Source organism: Gnatocerus cornutus, chromosome 7 (genome assembly GCF_029298725.1).
Source record: "Gnatocerus cornutus isolate USDA-ARS CGAHR chromosome 7, icGnaCorn1.1, whole genome shotgun sequence".
NCBI lineage: Eukaryota > Metazoa > Arthropoda > Insecta > Coleoptera > Tenebrionidae > Gnatocerus > Gnatocerus cornutus.
The window spans coordinates 767,438-788,711 of record NC_142239.1 but is presented as its reverse complement, the minus strand read 5'-3'; the positions used below and the strand labels follow the sequence as shown (position 1 = coordinate 788,711).

The 21,274-nt window shown below is 34.0% G+C and overlaps 2 protein-coding genes across 2 annotated transcripts; both read left to right on the top strand.

Annotated features, from left to right (window-relative positions):
- Window positions 1–5,952: 5,952 nt before the first annotated feature.
- Window positions 5,953–9,040, top strand: LOC148170590 (uncharacterized). The gene is made up of 2 exons (XM_088041367.1): window positions 5,953–8,872; window positions 8,937–9,040. Exons 1-2 carry the CDS (start codon window positions 5,953–5,955, stop codon window positions 9,038–9,040), a joined length of 3,024 nt encoding a protein of 1,007 aa, XP_087897493.1.
- A 14-nt stretch (window positions 9,041–9,054) lies between these two features.
- LOC148170589 (uncharacterized) lies at window positions 9,055–12,212 on the top strand. Its single transcript, XM_088041366.1, has 2 exons — window positions 9,055–9,140; window positions 10,274–12,212. Exons 1-2 carry the CDS (start codon window positions 9,055–9,057, stop codon window positions 12,210–12,212), a joined length of 2,025 nt encoding a protein of 674 aa, XP_087897492.1.
- The last annotated feature ends 9,062 nt before the right edge of the window (window positions 12,213–21,274 follow it).

The window sequence follows — 21,274 nt, the reverse complement described above, 5'->3', positions numbered from 1 at the left end:
TCTATCAAAGACAAAATCTTTTATCGCTCTTCTTAGTGTTTCCGGAGTGATACTTGGTATCAGCATCTTGGTTTTTTATTTTACAGTAAACAAATTATTACTTATAAGTCTTCTTAAATTTTGTCTAAAGTTTCAAGGTTCTTTTGAGAGTCGTTATCCTCGCATAATCTACATGCTCCTTGACGGAGGACTTAATTTTACCCATGTGATCCTAGCAGGACAACTACTGGAAGATATGGTAAGATTATTAATTGTTTTTTTTTTTCATTTAAATTATGTTTAGTCTGACGAGTATTTCAACGTTTTGAAAAACACAAATTGGTACAACTGGAACTTGGAAAATCAAAAAACATATGTTATACTTCTTATCAATTCACAAAAAACTGTAAAACTAAACTTTACAGAAGGCGTGATCCTTAATTATAATTTGGGCGTTTCGGTGGGTTATACGATATTTGATGCTAATTTTAACTTTAATTTATTTTTAGATATCCAAGTCGCTTTATTCTATGTTTTCGGTTTTGATGCGTTTTAAGCAGTCGAATTACTATTCAAATAAGTAGAAAAAATTTCTCTCTTTTAAAGATATTTGTTTCTTAGAATTTACTTGCACATACAGAAAGCCAGTTTTATCTTGTAACAGTCAAATTTAGAAGGAAGAACAGAAGGGAAATGCTTTTTCTGGAGTATCGTGAGTGAAAGGTTTCACCTTGGTCTTCTTTCTTTTTCGTTTTGGTGGTCGTACCGAAAGGAACGTGTCCGGGGAAACGCTGTTAAAAAGCCTCAAAAGTGGTAATCATGGATTTGTGAAGACCTTTGGGCCAGGAAAGTGCCCTCGACGAGCCGGTACTCAAAACGCGCGCTAGACCTAAGATTGCGTCACAATCTCTGTAATTTTGGCACTTAATGTAAAACACTCTTCTTTTTTTATTGTACTATTTTAAGTAAAGACATGTTTGCTTTATTGTTAATAATATTATAATCTGCACCTCTCGAATTGTGTAGAGCAAAATCTTGCTGATTTCTACCTCGATAATACTATGGTGGACACAGAATCTTGGACAGTACTTTCCTGTCATTTCAAAAAGTCTCGATATAATCCTAGCTTTATTGTCATTATGATTGATGTTAATACAAAAGTCAAACAAATTTTGAAAACGTATTTCTGCGATATGCCACCAATAACAATTGATGTGCCGCCACAAGGAAGCCAGAATTGGTCATGGGCGAAGAGTTTTGGAGTCGAGTGATTTTATTATTGCTAAAATGTCAAAATGACAATTGAATCAAAAATTAAAAGTATGGTTATGAACAAACGTTCTCCGTAAAGCCCGGTTTAGAAACTTTGACAATCAAATGACAATTCTGTCCAAGATTCAGTGTCCACCATTGTATGTATATTGCCCTATTTCGTACAAATTAATCGATTCTGTCACTTTAACTTTTGTCAGTAGTGGCACTTGTCATACGTCAAATTTACCAACAGGTGTAAGACAATAAAAATGTGGTATTTATGGTAATGATGATGACGTAACTGAGATTTATTAATGTTGAAATTAAGAGCCTTTTAGTGAATGTTTTTCTATTTTTTGGGACTAATGCCATTGGGGTACATTTTCGATTTTTCACATTTTTGTGAAACCAAACGAACCACTTGAACACAAAAAAAAACGCTATGAACACAAAAAAAACGCTAGCGCCACCTATGTTTCAAGATGGTCATTACATACCATCTAGTGGTCAAGATTTCATAACGAGAAGCTAATCTTATTTTGTGATGACGTGATTTCTTTGAAGGAGAATTGTTTATTGTTTTATACTTTTTGTGGTTGTGTTCTACCAAAATTTAGCTTTATAACAATAAAACAGATTTTACAACACGGTTTTTAATATTTTTTTTAATTGTTGTGATGGACGATTTTTTTAAAAATGATTTAAATTTATAATTTTCTTTGATACTGTAATGGCACGATTTGAATTTAAAAAGTACTGCCGCCGCGGGGCGGAAGTGACACCGCCACCCGCCCGCCTAGCGGAAGATTCGGAAAGGGATGTTGACCAGTGGAGATTACTTCCGCCTAGTACTCCAAACAGAGCAGGTCGTCTTTGTTGGAGTGATGCCGCCATTGTTGAAAAACAATTCTTTTGTAGTGACTTCGCGCTACCGCTTTTGGTTTTTTTTGTGCATTGTTTGTTTTGTTTTGTTTCTTTTAGTATTGTTTTGCATGCTTTAACATTTTGTAGTTTTTTTATTAAATTGTAAATGTTAGTGTAAGTTAAGTGGGTCAAAAGGTTGCCGGTAAGCTAACGTTGAAAAGGTATGTAAAATGTTTATTTGTTTTTCGGTCGGGAAAGCTTTGGTTGTTAGCAGGTTTCTGGGAGGTTTTCGTGTTCAGATGTTAAGGGAAATGGGCATGTTTCAGAATGGGCGTGGGAAAAAGCGCGCCAAGTCTGGCGCGTCGCTTCGTTGACCGTTAGGGTGGTTGGGGGCGCCATTTTGAGCGCGTTGTTGTATTTTTTTTATTTTCTATATTTTCTGACAAGTCGTAAGGTGTCGTACAATGCCGCGATTCAAAAATTTTTGTTCGTTTTTTTTGTCGTTCAAGAAATGAAGAAAGAAGAAGAGGACCCAAGTCCAAGGTTACTAAAATTAACAGGTTTGCTACAAAGTTTTTAGCCAATAGAAGCAGGCCTCTCGAACTGGTGCTAATACGTCATCGGAAAGCTCTTTTAAATTCCGATTCGATTTTTTCCTTGCTAATATTATTTAAAATAGCAACATTTAACACTCTGATGTTTCTACAACAACTTTGTTAAAGAACAATGGCGATCGACAATGCTTTTAACCGCAGAACAATTGACAGAACTTTCTTGTGACGTCATTTATTGTCTCACGTACCTAGCAACCAAAAGGGGGTGGAGTTTTAGCCTTAGTAACGAGCAAATTTGTTTAATTTAGGAACCTTGACCCAAGTCGTCATGTATGTCTTGTCTGTTTCAGCCGATACTACGCGGGACTTTGATTTAGGTGATTTATCGTAATGATCCACGGTCAATATTAGTGTATGATTGCTAAAAACCGTCTTTTGTTTCCCACGAGAATGAGAATGTGGAGGGAATGAGTGTCATTGGTCGTTCGGTTTTAGCGGCAAATTCAAACGCTTTATCTTTTCGGGTGTCCGTATTCTGACTGGAGGCCTTTGAGGTACTCCCACAGTGGAGTGTTGCGGTTGCTAGTCGGCCGGGTTCGTCCGGAAACGCCGTCGCCCGTAAACCCAGTCGCGGGTGTATTTTATTATCCAAAAATTCCAAAGATGTAATCTAATGTGCTATGATTTGGACGAAAATTGAGAAGAAGAGGCAGGCAGACCGCAATACGACAATCAACTTGCAATTCAATTCAAATTTCTCGCAAATCCAAAACAAATCGTACAGACACGTTACTACACTTTCATAATTGTAATTTTCTTGTTCACATCATTGTAACCTTTCTAACCGTTTTTGAAAAGATCGAGGATTATGGGTAGCTTAGTAGTTGACTGTGAAGGCTAGGTTTTCATCCCACTGGGTTTTTAGTCCAGCCGGTCCTGTAATGAGTGGTGGTGTTCCTGTAGTTTTTGCTTTTGTTTTCCATGACTGTAGACGAGTTTCGTACGTTTTGACTAAACACACTCACTACAGGTCTAACGGTCCGTTGCATGACTAGTTTTTCATTTTCCATATTCCAAGTCACTAACTACACTAATTTTCTAAAGTAAATAACATCAAAGATCAACGTTTACTAATACAGCTCTCCAACCCATTTGTTGTTTTTTTTCACTCTTCCGTTTGTGTCGCTTTTGCCCGTTACACTAAAGAACCGAGGTCCGTTTTCTAAATTTTCTTTAGTAATTTTGTTTTTCTCAAACACAACGTAGGTCCTAACCATTTTTGACGATCACAGCTAAACTTTGGATTTTCAATTTCGCGGTCTTTTAGCGCCATTTTTAAATATATGTTTTGTGTGCATGTTAATGTTTTTGGCAAGCCTTTTGGGTTATTACAATACAGATTTTTTTAAAATGAGATAAGACGTTTTTATTTATCAGTCACTGAATTTAGGCCCCACCTTTGCTGATTTTATACAATATAATTTAATAAATGAACCGGGAGTAATAAATTAATAATGTGTAGAAAATTAGAAGTTAGAAATTAGAAAAAAATATTTTATTTTAACATTAAAAATTGAAACAGAACAGTTGAAAAACTTAAATAAATTTAAAGAATTTATTAGACTCAATGAAATGGAAAAAATCTTGGGCAGTCCAAAAATATAAACCCTTTTGTTTCAATGGTCTTGTGCAAACAATTAATGCAATTTTAAATTTGTGGAAAGATAATAAAGAAAATTTTCCGTATTTGTTAACGAAGCGATTAAATATTAAATCAAGATCCGATAGAAAATCTTTTTTCCCAAATTCGTCAAAGAAAAGGTTACGACCCTAATCCGTCTGTTAGACATTTTAGATTAGCATTGCAAGGCATTATATCTGCTGCGTTAGAAAAATCGACCGAGTTATCAAATTGTGAAATAGATGAAGATCACTGCGATTATTCTGAGAGACCACACATTGAATATTTAAAAAGACCAAAAAATGAAACTTTTGAAATAGTCTTTATTTGCTTAAAAATATTTCAAAGGACTTTCTTTGAAAGACCTCACCTTTCTTACATCAAAAATACCATATTATCTGTCATTTATGATGATCAAAAAGCAGCGCAATGGTTATTGCAATACGAAGGTTGTTCAACGCATAGACAATATTTAATAGACAATTTAATTAGAACTAAATTATTTAATGTTAATAAACTGCTGTACGTAAATGTAAAAATTGTCAAACAGAGCAAACGAAAACTGAAAACTCTTTCGCATGCATAACAGCAATTTTTGAAAAAGACTTATGTGCTATACCTTAACTAATAGCTAATAATATGTTAATTATTATATGTTATGTTTGTACAGGGTCCGGCAACACTTGTGTCCACCCCCAAAATCGTCTTTAATTTTAAAGTTACAATTTTGAAAATTTGGGTACGCTCATAGTTGACAAAGCTCTAGAAGCTGACGCAAAAATTTATTTTTTATCACGGTTTGGTTGGCGTCGCGACGCCTAAGAAGTATAATTTTTAGCAATTTTTGAGTTTTTGCGGAAATATTCGCGACTTCAATTTTTTTTCAACATAACTGTGATACAAATATCTGAGTTTTTATTTTAAATCTAATGCAAATTGTGTTTAAAAATTGCGAAAAAAACGCTGTTTTATCAAGTTAGTTTTCAAAATTATGACAGTGCAGCGGCAAACTACGTTTAGTCACTTCATTCACTCTTATAAAAGTTAATTTTGATTAACACGGGCATGTTGCACTTTATGGACACCTTAATCATTAATTAACATTGATAAAGCAACAATTTCATCAAGTAAGACTTTTGTTACAATCTAAAGCGAGCCAAAGGATAGATGTCATTTGTGACACAAGATGTTGACAGACCGGTGTAAACGTAGTTCCCAATTTTGACGTAATGAAATTGGAAACTAACTTGAGAATTCAACTCACCATAGGTTCGACCTATCTGGTCATGTAGGCATTGAAAAACAAAATAATAGAGAAAATAAACAAGTCAATGACACAAGTTTTGGTAAAATTGAATTCATCAAAAACAGAAACATTTGGTCCATTCGAGTCGAGGATATACAATCGATCCGACGCAACAGCACAGATAATCAGCAGTTATTATGTCGCCGAAAATATCATTTGATTTCAATCAATCACTAGCCAAGCGAGATAATTTCATTGAACAATTAAAAGAACATGCCAGATTTGTGGAAAGCATTAACCCCGAAGCAGTCGACAAGACAAAATTACGACAATTATCATTACGTTATAGTCAAATTGTACCTTTATTTGAAAGCATGAACAAAATTCTACCCAAGATTGATGCACAATTAACTGAAATGGGCAATAATGAAGAAATGGCATTACATGTAAACATAAAGACTCAATTTTCAAGTTTGTACTTCACAACAGTTGCACAAGCAGAAGAAATTATTGACAGCAAGAAGGAACCTATAACAGCACCAGAATCTGGACAGATTGTTCAACAAATCAATGTAAAAAACTTTTTGCCACGTAGCAAGATTCCAATTTTCTCTGGGAATTACCAAGAATGGGAAAGTTTCATTCAACTTTTTGACGTTATCATTCACAACGACTCCAGCATCCCATCAGTGCAGAAATTTCTATATCTGAAGTCATCATTAGAAGGAGAAGCAGCCAAACTAACAGAATCTCTTACTCCTTTAGCTGCAAACTACGACATAGCGATCAAATTGTTAAAACAGCGTTATGATAACAAGCAGTTTACTGTGAATTGTCATCTAAAGTCGTTATTCAATTTGACACCTGTCAGCAATGACGTAAAAGAATTAAGAAAGTTATTGAGTAATTGCAAGCAGCATTTAATGGCATTAGAAGCACTAAACTTGCCCGTGAAGCATTGGGATACATTGATCATCTTCATCATGAAACAAAAACTGGACATGGCTTCAATTAAAGATTGGGAAATTCAAAATCAGAACAAAAATCAAAACGTGTTTCCATCTTTAACAGATTTCTTTGACTTTTTGGAACAAAGATGTTTTGCATTGGAATTATTGAACAATTCATTACCAAGCAATTTTTCAAATAAACATGACAAGAAATCGTTCTCAAAGTTTCATCAACCCGTACATGTTCACGCAGCGACGGAACAATCCAATTCATGCGGTTTATGTCAAGAACTACATCATCTATATCATTGTAAGCAGTTTCTCAGTCAAGATCAAGAACAACGCAAGGCTACAGTTACAAAATTAGGCGTTTGTTTTAACTGTCTTAAGCCAGGTCATTCATTCAAGAATTGTAAGTCTTCAATGTGCAAGCAATGCTCCAAGAAGCACAACACATTGTTACACAAGACTAAAACCAACAAACATGTTGAAGAGGATTCCAAGAATAATAACATTGTTTTGAAAACTTCATTTCATCAAGGAACCACAGTTTTGTTAGCAACAGCGTTGGTTGAAGTATCAACACACGACAACAACTGGGTTAAAGCAAGAGTACTCATCGATAGTGGTTCTCAAATCAATTTCATCACAGAACATCTAGCAGCTAAATTACAGTTACCCACTCAAGCCACAAATGTAACAATAAAGGGAATTGATCACATGAGCAGCACCATCAAGAAAAGAACAAAAATTCACATTAAATCAAGATTGAACAATTTCAACTCGAAAATAGATTGCTTAATTTTGTCCCAGATTACTGACAACGTTCCACAAGTTAAAATCAATCCAGATTTATTCAACATACCAAAGAACATAGAACTAGCAGATCCCGATTTCTACAAACCTTATCCAGTGGACATACTAATTGGCGCAGAATTAGCATGGCACATACTTCTTGCGAATAAATACATCATCAGAACCTCTACAGTCTTACAAGAAACACATTATGGTTGGATCATTTCTGGGCCTGTTGAAACTCAAAACACATCAGCAGTTCATTCATTACATGCTTCCATGCAAACACTTAATGATCAAATCGAAGAATTTTGGATAACCGAAACTATTCCAGAAAACCCGCATTATTCGAAAGAACAACTACAATGTGAAGAACATTTCAAAAACACAACTACCAGAAATTCTAATGGCAGATTTGTCGTAGCACTACCACTCAAACAAAATGTTGAAACACTGGGTTGTACAAGAGCAGCAGCAGAGACAAGATTGATTTCTATGGAAAGAAAAATGAAGCATAATCAAGAATTTGCATCATTATACAAGGATTTCATCAAAGAATATGAAGAACTAGAGCACATGAGTCAAGTAACAGAAGATGTTAATCACAAGGTTTATTATTTACCTCATCATGCCGTTTTGAAAGAAAGTAGTACTACAACCAAGTTACGAGTAGTATTCGATGCATCTCACAAGAGCGACAATGGAACATCTTTGAATGATATTCTTATGGTTGGACCCACTATTCAACAACATTTATTTAATATTTTGCTTCGATTTCGACAACATCGTTATGTCATGACATCAGACATAGAAAAGATGTACAGACAAATTTTGATAAGACCAGAAGATCAAGATTTACAATGTATTTTATGGAGAAATCAAGAAGATAAGTACATCATTGAATATAAGCTGAAGACCGTTACATATGGAACAGCTTCTGCTCCATTCCAAGCCATCAGATGTTTAGTTCAACTAGCAGTTGAAAACAAGAATCTATACCCACAAGCAAGTTCAGTAATTCAAATTGACTTCTACGTCGATGACATGATTACTGGATGCAGTGACATAGAAGAATTGCAACAAATCAAGACTGAAGTTTCAACGATATTAGAGTCAGCGGGATTCCATTTAAGAAAATGGAATTCAAATGTTCATCAGATCATCGGAGAAGACAACAAAGGCGAATTTGAGTTAAGGTTTATCAAGGACTCAGCAACACGTACGTTGGGTGTCTTATGGAATCCAAAAAAAGACGTTTTTCAATACGACATTGACGTTTCTACAAAGAAGTGCAATACAAAAAGAGAAATCTTAGGTCAGATCGCTAAGATTTACGATCCATTAGGATTAGTCAGCCTAATAACTATCAAGGCCAAAATATTCTTACAAATGTTATGGCAGTTGCAAACCAATTGGGACGACGTGATTCCAGAAGATATTTTAAGACAATGGCAAGAGTTTAAAGGACAACTATCAGCATTAAGACAACTAAACGTAAATCGTCATTTATTAATTGATGAACCGACAGAAGTTGAAATTGTGGCCGGGGGTAAAGGGGACTGTTTGTAGATTTCCCGAGCAATTTATCTCCCTTTACCGGCTCTAACTCACAGGAGCGTTCGGGCCAAATATTAACTTACGAATGAACCCTCCTGGAGCCATTAATGTTAGATTCTCTTCGGAGGCTAATACGATGTTGGCCCAAAATGAATGGTAGCGTGATAAAGGAACATGGCAATAAACAACTGTATCAAAGATCCAGGTTTTAATATTAAACATACAAGGACGTGCGACACAAGAGTTAGTAGAGTAAGAATGTTAGTTAATAATTATCACTTGAATTATAAACAAAGTCAATTTTCTTTCTCACCATTTCGCACAAAAAACCCATAGGGCCGGGAGGAGTGGCGCGGCGGCCCATAGCAAAACTCAAACGTGGAAAGTTGCTTGGTGATGGGTTGCATCTTGCTAATATCTTGGGTGGCACTAGGATAAGCACTTATAACTGGTCGAAGACTGAACTTTCAGAATGGAAAGATTCAGAGTCCAAGATTCAGAGTGTCCTTTTCCAAATTTCTTTGAGTTTATATAGTCCATCATTTGCATGATTATGGGTCGTAATACCAGCAACCATATTTGATTGGTTGTTTTTGTTTTGCCCTAATTTGATTGGTTGCTAGGGGTTGGTTAGGGGGTTAAATTCTTCCCCTTCTCTAATTTAGGGGTGGGTTTTTAGTTTAGCTATTGGAAAAGAGATGTCGTTGTGTGTCTGTTTTCTGAGTTTATTATTTTAAAAAAATCATTTATTAATTGTTTATAATGTCTTTTTGACTTTAAAATCATTATCTGTTAGTATACCAACAAATCAGAATTAAGAATCAAAGATAATTACTCAAATCTAAAGTTTTAGAATATTCCAAATTATGCCAACTGCAATTATCCAATTATCCTAAAAGCTTTTAGAGTTTCTCAGAATTCCTATTTTTAGGTGTTAATGATACTATAAAACATTAGCCTGTCCAATAATTGTCAACCCCATTTCAGAGTTTATTTCTGTTACATTGGTATTTATTACTTGAGATATGGATGGTTCTATTGTCCTGGGCGCCCTCTTGTACCTGCTGCATAGTGATATTTTATTTCCTTATTTATTTATTCCGTATTTAGGGTGTGGGGGTGCAAATTTTAGAGCAATTGAGTGAGCAATTGAGGATGGGTCAACTTGGTCCTAAAGATAAGGGCACGCACCTGCCTTCATAAACTTGAAGGTTTATTATGGGTACGCATGCAAGACAATTCCTTTGAGGCAATGTCATGGTATATTTTTAGAATAGATGTATTGGTATTGATTTCTTAACAGACACAGCTAAAACAATGTGTGTATTCTTTTTGGGCAATGTTATGATAGATTTTTGAACAAGTGCATTCAGATTAATGATGCTTTGTAAAGGGGCCGCTACAAAATCCACGGATTTAGCGATGCTTCAGAAGCCGCATATGGTGCAGTCATATACATACGTTCAAGAGACAAAGATGGAAATTACTATTCACAAATATGTTGTTCAAGAACAAGAGTTGCACCTTTGAAACGTTTATCATTGCCGAGACTGGAATTATCAGCAGCATTTCTTTTGTCCAAGTTATATGAAACAGTCAAGAAGTCGCTAACACTTCAATTTCATCAAGTCTATTTATGGTCAGACTCAACTATTGTCATTCACTGGATACAAACAGAACCTCATAAACTCAAGACATTCGTTGCAAATCGAGTCTCCGAGATACAACGACTTACTAATCAAGAATCCTGGCACCATATACAATCACGTGAAAATCCTGCAGACATTCTGACAAGAGGAAGATCTCCAGAAGAACCTTTGAATGATACGTTATGGTGGCAAGGACCCTCCTGGTTAATTCAACAAGATGCATTTCCAATCACAGAAATTAACATTGACAACATTACTGATTCGACATTGGAACATAAGACTACAGCTCAAGTATTGGTAAACAATATCACAGCTGATTTACCAATAACTGTTACATTTCGAAAGTTTTCAAAGCTTTATGTTTTGAAAGCAGCAATAGCATATTGCAAACGATTTTGCCATAACTTTCGTTATCCAGAAAACAAGATCAATGGACATTTGACGACAGATGAACTTAAACAAGCTTTGGAATGTATTACTTACGCTACACAACAAGAACATTTTCAAGACGAAATTCGACAACTGCAAAAAGGTCAACAAGTGTCTAAGAAGAGCCCCATTTACAAACTAAATCCGTTCTTGGACAACAAAAATTGCATACGAGTTGGAGGTCGTCTGAAAAATTCAAACTTTCCGGAAGATCAACGCCATCCGTTAATCTTGCCAAAGGATAATCATATCGTCAATTTAATCATGGAAGAGACACATACACGTTTGTTACATTGTGGCACAGAGCATCTTCTAGCCTCAGTGAGACTTAACTTTTGGCCATTAGATGGAAGAAGAACAGCTAAACGAATTAGTTATAAATGCATCACTTGCTTTAGACATAAGCCATCTATTCCATCACATTTTATGGGTGATTTACCAAAGAGTCGGGTAATCATTCCAACCAGACCATTCGAAGTAACCGGAATCGACTACGCAGGACCCATAGAGATACGAGAAAGCAAAAGAAGAGGCAGAGTGCACATTAGCAAAGTATATATTGCAATTTTCGTTTGTTTTTGTTCAAAAGCAATTCATATTGAACTTATAACAGATTTAACCATCGAGGCATTTCTTTCTGCTTTTCATCGTTTCATAGCAAGACGAGGCAGTCCAAGAGAACTACATTCAGACAATGCTACTACATTTACAGGCACCAACAATTATCTTCGAGGTGTCCACAAATTTATAAAGAGCAACAAGCACACAATTTTCAAGAAATTGGTAAACTGGAAAATTGATTGGAAATTCATACCAGCATGTTCCCCACATCATGGAGGTCTTTGGGAATCAGCTGTAAAGTCAATGAAGAAGCACTTTTACAAAATTGTCAAGAACGAAAAATTGACTTTTGAAGAATATTCAACGATTTTAGCTGGTATTGAAAGTTGTCTCAATTCACGACCACTTACGCATATTAGCAACGATCCCAACGATTTAGTTCCTTTAACGCCATCACATTTTCTAATAGGCGACATTGCATCAGAACCATTTCACGTGGCATCAACTAAAACAAGATCACTACGTGATCGTTGGCAACATATTTGCATGCTAAAATCACACTTTTGGCAAAGATGGTCACGAGACTATGTACATCAACTACAGACACGATCCAAGTGGAACGAGCAGAGCCATAATCTGCAAGTTGGTCAACTAGTTCTACTCATGGATGAGCAGATTTCACCACTTCAATGATCTCTTGGACGCATCGACAAGTTATTTCCAAGAAACAACGGTGTTGTGCGTGTAGTGTCTGTGCGTACTGCTGATTCAATGTTCAAGCGTTCGATCAAAAAAGTTTGTCCGTTACCAATTGATTATAGTTAGATACTTTAGATAATATTCATTTATGTTCAATTAACAGTATTATTGTATTTTTGAAGGTAGCCCTTCAAGGTGGCCGGCATGGTCATGTAGGCATTGAAAAACAAAATAATAGAGAAAATAAACAAGTCAATGACACAAGTTTTGGTAAAATTGAATTCATCAAAAACAGAAACACTATCAGAGACTTTAATTTTTTCAAATCAACCAATCACAACAAACTTTTTCTGGAAATTTCACGAGTGCAATTTTCAGTGACAATTCCACGCAAAAATACCACGCGAGAGTGACAATTCCACGCGAAAATACCACGCGAGCTGTCAGTTGCTTGTCAGTTCGGAATTCTCATGACGAATATAACTCGGGAGCTCGAAATTGTGGGAAATTTTTCCTCCAGTACTCGTAGTTTGTTTCTCCGGACATTTGGCACTCGTTCGCTTCGCTCACTCGTGCAATTGATCGTCGAAAAAACTACTCGTCTGTCGGAAAAATTTCCGACAATTTCGAGCCCACTCGTTATATTACTTATGATAAAACAGCATTTTTTTCTCAAATTTTGAAGACAATTTGCATAAAATTTTAAATGACAACTGATATATTTTTAACACATTTATATTGAAAAAAAATTAAATTAGGGGTTGATATCACAAAACCTCACAATTACCTAAAAATTAGATATCTAAGGCGTCGCGACGCCAAAAGTATGAGTGATAAAAAACAAATTTTTGCGTTAGCTTCTAGAGCTTTGTCAACTGTGAGCGTATGCAAATTTTCAAAATTTTCTCGTTAAAATTAAAGACGATTTTGGGGGTGGACACAAGTGTTGCCAGACCCTGTATAATACGTTTGAATATAATGTATTGTTTTCTGAAACATTTTCACTTTTATGGCAACGTGTCAATTGTCAATTTATTAATTAGGTAAATTATATTATGTCTCTTTAACGCAATTTGTATTTTCTTGCACTTCATAGTTCGAAAAATGAAAACCTACGTATTCCAAAATTGTTTTAGAGTATAGATAGCCGACTCTACCACTCTCATTTTGATACCGAATTTATCGCATTCTATAAAAATCTGGCCGTACTATTTTTAAGAGTCAAGACAACAAATGATGGTGTTTGTCTTTGCTAGCTAAAAGATTGGCTTATGTCTTTGCTAATTTAAGAATAGGTTTTTATTTTTGCTATTTTTTCTTTTTATGGATTTGATAGAAATTAAAACAAAAGTGTATATTAAAAAGTAATAAATGCAATAACAAGTACTGGAAACAATGAGTTATGATAACTGTGTTAACACATCCCAATTTTCAATACCTAATTCAATATCAAATGGTTCATACTATACAATGATAGACTCAAAATATGATGATTAATCAATTAATTATTAAATAAACACGTTTTCAAAATTTGCCTTAAACATCACCTAACAAAAGAAGACACATTCCAAAAGATCCTGAACTAAAAATATTTCATTTTTTCAACAACGAAGAGAAAATGTTGAATAATAAAAACCACTTAGGAGTCAATTCTTGAAATTATGGGAAAAAGTTCCCATTGGAAAAATTTCCCCACCTCAAATTCCCATGGGATTTGTATATTGCACACTTTGGTATTCTTGACGGCATGGGAATCACTTTCCCATTGGAAATGCAAAATTTGTTTGTTACTATAGCAACGCTCGCGTTTTTCAAACTTTGTACGCCGCAAACTGCGTAAAATAGTGAGAGTGAAACTAGCAAAAGGTTAAATCATCATGTCTGAAATGCGCAACGGCCACATTTCAGCCAAGCAAAAGCAATTTTTAATTGAGCAAATGCTCAATGAACCCGAGCTCTATAAAGGTATAATCAATGTGCAATTTACTGCTAAACAAGCTCAATTAAAATGGACTGAAATTGCAAGAAAGCTAAACGAAATTCCGGGAGCACAGAAACATTGGAAACATTGGAGACGTGTAAGTACAATGTTAGCTTGTAACTAATGCTCTTATAAATTTTATAAATTTGTACTCCTGGCAAGACATTAAAAAAAAAATGTTAAAAAAAACAGGGAGACTGTAAAAGACATTCCACTGGAACTGGAGGCGGTCCGTTATGTCCAATTGTCTTCAACAAAGAGGAAGAACTTGTGCTGGGATTACTTTCAGAACATTCTATAACAGGAGACCCCCAAATCAAAGACCAGGGAATAAGCTTTGTAAGCAATTGTTTTGAGGACAAAAATTTCTAAATTAATCTAGATTTTTTTAGAATTTCGATGAATCAACTCAAGAAGAGATCTCAAATAGTTTAAAAGAAATAAAATGTTTTTTAGTTGATAAGAGGTAAGTGAATTTAGATCTTCTTGGGTTGATATGAATTTTTCAGAGACATTTCAATGTTGTGTTGTGTACCAAATGTTCTAAATATTGTTAAATTGTGTTAAAATGTGTTTTAAAAATAAAATTGTTTCAAAAAACCTCTTTAATAATAAATGGTAATTAACGAGCAAAATAATTTCTAATCATTTTTCGTTGCAGTCTTCTTCCATCATTTATTTCCACGTTTTGTATTCTACCATTTTCTTCTTCGTAAATTTCATGTTCATTTATTAGCATTCCAAAATCCAATTCATCGTCTCTATCTTCTGGATCAGGAACTGGTAGATTATTAGCCACACACATGTTGTGAAGAACACAACACGCATTAATAATTTTTTAGCATTTTGTTGGCGTATAATGCAACAACGAAGAAATTATAGCCTACATCTATCTGATAACTACCAGACGCAAAAAAATCGAAGAGCTACTAAAACATAATAAAACAATTTATTAACAAGCGTATCAATTAGTATATAACATACTTTGGTTTCTTTCGACAAGCTAAAAGCTGTTGTAGGACCTGTCAGGTACTGATCGAGCATAAGGGTGAGCTCCCGCACCATATTTTTTGTTAATCTAAATAATTTTATAAAAAGTTTATTACTTAACTCTTCAAATGGATTTGCTGCTTTTAAAACAGTTCGTGGGGGTCTCTCCACTGCTGCACGCACAATTTGAAGGTGCATAAACTCGTCCATTTTTGCACATTTATGTCAAAATGTCATTGGAATCTAATTTCACATGGGCAAATAGCATGTGAAAATTTTCCCACAAAATTTGTGGGAAAACATTCCCATACGAATTTCAAGAATACGATTTTCAATTTTATGTGAGATTTTTTTGGAAATTCCCATTGGAAATTATTCTCATGGTTTCAAGAATTGCATCCTTAATGTTTTAAAGGAAAAATTATATGTTGAAAAAATGTATTAAATTCAATTAAACTTCTCATCGTATACATTAAAAAAAAAAGTATAAGCTAGAATATGTGAAAAATTGAGGTACACACTGGTACTCCATATAAATTAAACTATAATTACATGTATACAAATACACTATCTGTGTAAGATCATTTGTAATGATTACCACAATCAATACAAGTTAACAATTATTTACCAGGCAAATTTAAAGCAAAGAGTGAAAAAAAATTCAGTGTGCTTCCATAAAAGCGCTTTCAATCAAAATGTCCCAAGCAAACTTGAAGTTTTTGGTGGAATCGCCGATCCTGGCATTGTTAATCCGCTGAAGCCAAATATTAGTTACATTTCTGTTAGATGGAGTGTGTACTCTGAAAATATTGGTTCATATTAGATCGTTTTATATTAAAACTTACTTTTTAGATATATTTTCACCATACCCAGGAACACAACACCCTGTTCCTTCAGTAGTCATTTTCACAAACAACTTTATAATGTTAACTTGGGTAATTAATCTAATAATTATTTACACTACACAACCTTATCACTATATTAGACACTAAACTAAGATGAAATTAAGAAAATACACAAGGAAATTTGGAAAACAGAAAACACTCTTAAAGTGCCCCTCTCACTATGCGTTTTGTATGAGCGACATGTTTGTACCTACATACATGTATGTCATAGAAGTTCGAGAGAGCCACACACGGTCCAAACATGTTTGTCATTTCTACTTCCGGAAACAAGTATTCATACAAGAATTGGTCACACACAGATCAACTTTTGTATGATGGCACACTGTTTGCGCATACAAAACTTAGTAAAATGACTGTGTGTGAGCAAGTTTTGTCTGTGAACACTGTATGCGCATACAAATGTGGGTATGTCAAAAGCGCCCCACTCACTATGCGTTTTGTATGAGCGACATGTTTGTACATACGTGTATGTCATACAAGTTTTGATCCTACACCCTAGGATTTAATAACATACATGTATGTCGCAAACATGTTGATACATACATAGCGTTGAATGTGTGATGGATACATGTTTCTCCATTTCACAGACAAGTTTGCACATACAAAATCTCAACAAGATAAAAATATAGTCCCTACACGATACAAACATGTGTGACGATCTGGATGTCGAGAGTACTTGTGCCGCTATTGTAATTGTCAAATTATTATATGGAAAAAGCACAAAAAAAAAATCTAAAGATTATAAATACTATTTGAAGATGTCAGAAAACAATTTGATTGTGCTGTATAAACAAAAAGATTTGACTATACATATAAGGCTTGTTCTTACGAAATGCAGAAAAAATATATGTTCGACTGGAGCTTTATTTTTAGCCCAAAGATGCATGTGTTGACAGAGATAAAAACTTACTAAAGTTGCTACTGTTTGTATTTCTTCCTTTCATAATATTGTGCAAGATGCAGAAAAATCTAGCTAATAGTTTAATCTAGCTAATAGCGACGCTCGCTTTAAAAATGAAATTTTTAGCGACTTGTGAGAGTTTGTGGAACCAATCTTTGATTTTTTTTTAATTACTTAGTTGTAATTTATGCAAACTGTTTTCAAAGTTTGATGAGAAAAAAAATGCTGTTTTTCATCAAGTTTGTTTTCAAATTTATAGTCAAAATTGGAAACTACTTTTATACCAAATGTCAACATCTTGTATCACAAATGTCATATACCCATTAGTTCACTTTAAATCGTAAAATTAAATTGTGGTTTTTTGATGTTAATTAAGAATTTGTAGGGTCCAGAAAAATTAAACACGCCGGCGTTACTTGAAATTGACCTTCTTACAATAAATGTACAATAAATGTAGTTTGCAATTTTCAAAACTAAGTTGATAGGTTTTTTTTTCAAATTTTACACACTATTTGTATTAGATTTAAAATAAAAATTGATATAATATTTTTATCGCAGTTATGCTGAAAAGAATTTGAATTATTCAACTCAACTCAAAAATCGCTAAACATTATTACACGTCGCGACGCCAAACTAACTGTGATAAAAAACAATTTTTTGCGTCAGATTTTATGTAAATTTGCACATTTTTATCTTTGAAATTAAAGGCGATTTTGGGTGTGTCCATAAGTGTTGCCGGACCATGTATTATGTTCTGATTTATCCTATAAGAAAGTTAGTTTTAATTTGTATTTTTTTCTTATTTTTTTTTATTCTTCTCTTAATTTCCATAATGTAAATCCGTCGTCTAAGCGGCAACTAATGCAAACTCAATTTTTACAATTTTTACAGTGTAAATAATTTTTTTCAATGACTATTTTATATCAAATTTTAGCTTAAGGTTAGATCTATTCGGTTTGAGGAGTGACTTTTTTTATTTTTCTCTAAACATTTTATATTAGCTACACAACCCTTACTAATCAGCAGCCACTGCTCTTGACGACTGGTTATCTTCAAATTTTGCAATGGCTCTTGTTTCTTCGACTTCGGTTCAATGTTTAGTCGATTTTAACTCACTACTGTCATTAATTGTCATAAAGAGACAATTTGCCGTACACATTTCGTTGTCGTCAATAGTGTAAAACTTCAACATTTTTTTTAAATGTTAGAAAAATGTCGTCAAAGAGTTTGTGTTTCCAAATATTGTGTGATTCATTAAATTTCCATTCGCAGATGGCTTTGAGAAAAAAATGTATGTCGTAACTAACATCATTACAGTAGTTTCGACTGAATATTTGCGAGATTTGCTAGTTATCGAACAAAAAGTCAACGCACGTCCAAAATACACGGCCTACCTAGAATGGAAATTTAATGAATCACACGATACATATGAGTAATTGTTGATGCTTGGACATCTGCAACAATACGCACCTTTTGTCAATTAAATTTATACGAATTAATCTTGTATGCTCACAAAGCATTGATTCTCTATATATGAATGTAAACATTTATAATTTTTATTAAAGAAGTATAAAAAATAATATGTTTAGTGTCATAGTGTGGTGTACCTACTTTTATGTTATGAAGGGTTTGGACGTAAAACATGTTAAGTTACAAAGAGCCGAAAAATATTTCAAAAAATGAAAAGTTAATATATATTTCATACCAGTTGATAGTGTGGCCCCCATTTTAGTGTTAAAGAGTATTGACACATTGAGCAGTGTATTGTACTATGCTAGGAACTTTTGGAAAAGTTGGTATTACTTGTAAAGTAATGAAGTAGAGGGGGATGACGCTGTCAAAGTTTTAATTGATGACATTTTCTGGTTTTCAAAAAGTGGATTGTAAGCGGATGAAAATGCTTGCGCCAACGTTAAAAAAACCAATTTCGGTCATCATTTGCTCTGTACCAATGTGTAAGTTGACATTTAAGGTTTCACATGAGGGTCATTATTTTGTTTAAAATTTTAGAGCATAAACTATTGACGAGAGTTCAATGGTTACAAAGGAATATTGTCTGGCCACCATGAATTTCACTGTTCTGTAAGTTTCACCATTCAAGAAAGGTAGACCTAATTTTTGGTGTATTTCAGGCCACATTCAATTTCTTTCTATTTGATAGTTTGGTTATTGCAAAGTTTGTTTGGTGTACACATACGATATCGTTGAAAAAAGTGATCACTTTTGTAAAGGAAAACACTTTTGGAACCGTCTAATTGCAAACTGCATACAAATCTTAAAAATGCACCATTAAAGGGACACAACTTTGTTAAACTTCTTTGCAATGGGAAGTTTTGTGCTGACAACCGCACCTCAGAGTGAACTGCTAGCCACGCAAACTTTATAATTTTATTGTCAACAACTAGAAAAATAATCCACTTCTTTGAAAACCATTCAAAAGCCATTCCAATTTTGAAATAACTTCAAATTTCCGTAAATACGGGAGGCAATTGTCAATGTTTACAAATGATGACGTTTTTGTCAAAGTGCTGTCAGACAAGGTCGTCAACTTTTGGTGTATAAAAATGTCCCTATGAAGTACATTCCTCCACACAATTTTTTGGGATAGTCCCAAATTTCGGGCCAAGTTTGACATTTGGACCTCACTATCAAATCCTAATCATGGTTTGACGAATACAACTCGGCCACCGGCGATTGACCATTGGGACCCCAACTTTATACCTATTTCTTACCAAGAATTGAAGACTGCCGCATCTGAATATAATAACATTTTAACCCTCATGCAAGATTTCTAAAAATACATTTTAATACATTTTGTCGACATTTTAATAATTAAAACGATTGCAAATGATTTTCAATCGATAATATAATTATAAAGTCACTGTTCAGAACCTTTTTTTTTCTCAGTTGAGTGTAGTATTTTGAGTTTAGATTTAGTGCAATCAAACTCATCTTTGTTGACAAAAAAATCGCTTTTGACTCTTGAAGTAGACCTCAATTAATAACTTGCATCACAACATTGCATTTAAACAGTCTATTCTATATAGGACAACGGATTAATTGCATTTCATTCATTGATTGTTATGCATTTTATTGCATATTTGGCCATTTGGTCCTTTGCCGCAGGCAGGGTGGAATGTTTTCTCAAGTAGCCATAAGACCAAAAAGGTCAGCTCCGAGTTGTCTCCCATACATGACCGTCAGGTTAAAATAAAAAGATTAGACGATTGAAAGCTTTTTAGCGCTCCCGTAACTATTTGATTTTTAGATACCAGCATAGCTCTATATTGTTACTTCTGCGTTTTGGCAATTTCCCCAACTTTGTTAAAATAATTACCCAAAACATGATTTTACATTTTCAATGATTTCTTTATACATATCCCAAATTGTGCTACTGTAGCAACTTTTTAAACTTTTCCAAAATGATGAAAACATTCATTGAGGTGGACATTTGTTCTCAATTTTTGAAATATTTAGTTATGTCAAGATATGTAATTTTTTAATTTTTCGTGATGCGTATAAATTTATAGTTTTTTGACGTCCGCGTATAAAAGTAAAAACAAATTAGTGTTAAAATTTAATACACCAGTATTACTTAGAATCCTTCTAGATCGATGGATACCTTTCATAATTTTGAAACTCACGTTAATATAAGTAGCTGATGGCAAAAGTACAATTACACAAATTTTAATAGCTATTTGTGTATTAAGAGCGTAAAAATTTACATTACCGATTGAAAGAAATACAAAGTCTAAAGTTACGCGGCAACCTATCGAAAACGGCAATTTGAATTTGCGCTCGAAATACACACAATATTTTTTCTATAATCTTGCATTTTCCGGCATTAAAAATAACTTCTACATCTAATTTTTACATTATTAAGACCCCACCGCACACCACCTTCTATGTTGCCATGGTAAAAATACCTTTGGCATAAGCGATTTATCGAAAAAAAAATCGTGAACGAGTTCAATTTTATATTACTACCTGTAATTTTTTGTGTTATTCGGAAGTACCCAAATATCCATTTTAAAATTTGGTAGAATTGATTTTATTAAATACCCGTGGATTCGTTGAAACACAAGAAATGACAAGATGAACTAATATCTAAATCTAATTTATTTAAATTTATTATCAATTAAAACACTGCGTGACAAAGTTTTAGTAGCCAAAAAACTGTTATATTCTGTAGGTAGCCCACCTTTTGATAAAACATATGCTGGTAACCGCAAGTCACCACCAAATTTTATATTTAATTTTAAAAGTAAAATTTTATGAC

Coding starts and splice junctions, on each gene's coding strand:
- LOC148170590 (XM_088041367.1), top strand. CDS start 5,953: ATGAACAAAATTCTACCCAAGATTGATGCACAATTAACTGAAATGGGC. Junction 8,873..8,936: donor AGTTGAAATTGTGGCCGGGG/GTAAAGGGGACT, acceptor TCTAACTCACAG/GAGCGTTCGGGCCAAATATT.
- LOC148170589 (XM_088041366.1), top strand. CDS start 9,055: ATGGCAATAAACAACTGTATCAAAGATCCAGGTTTTAATATTAAACAT. Junction 9,141..10,273: donor AGAGTTAGTAGAGTAAGAAT/GTTAGTTAATAA, acceptor TGCTTTGTAAAG/GGGCCGCTACAAAATCCACG.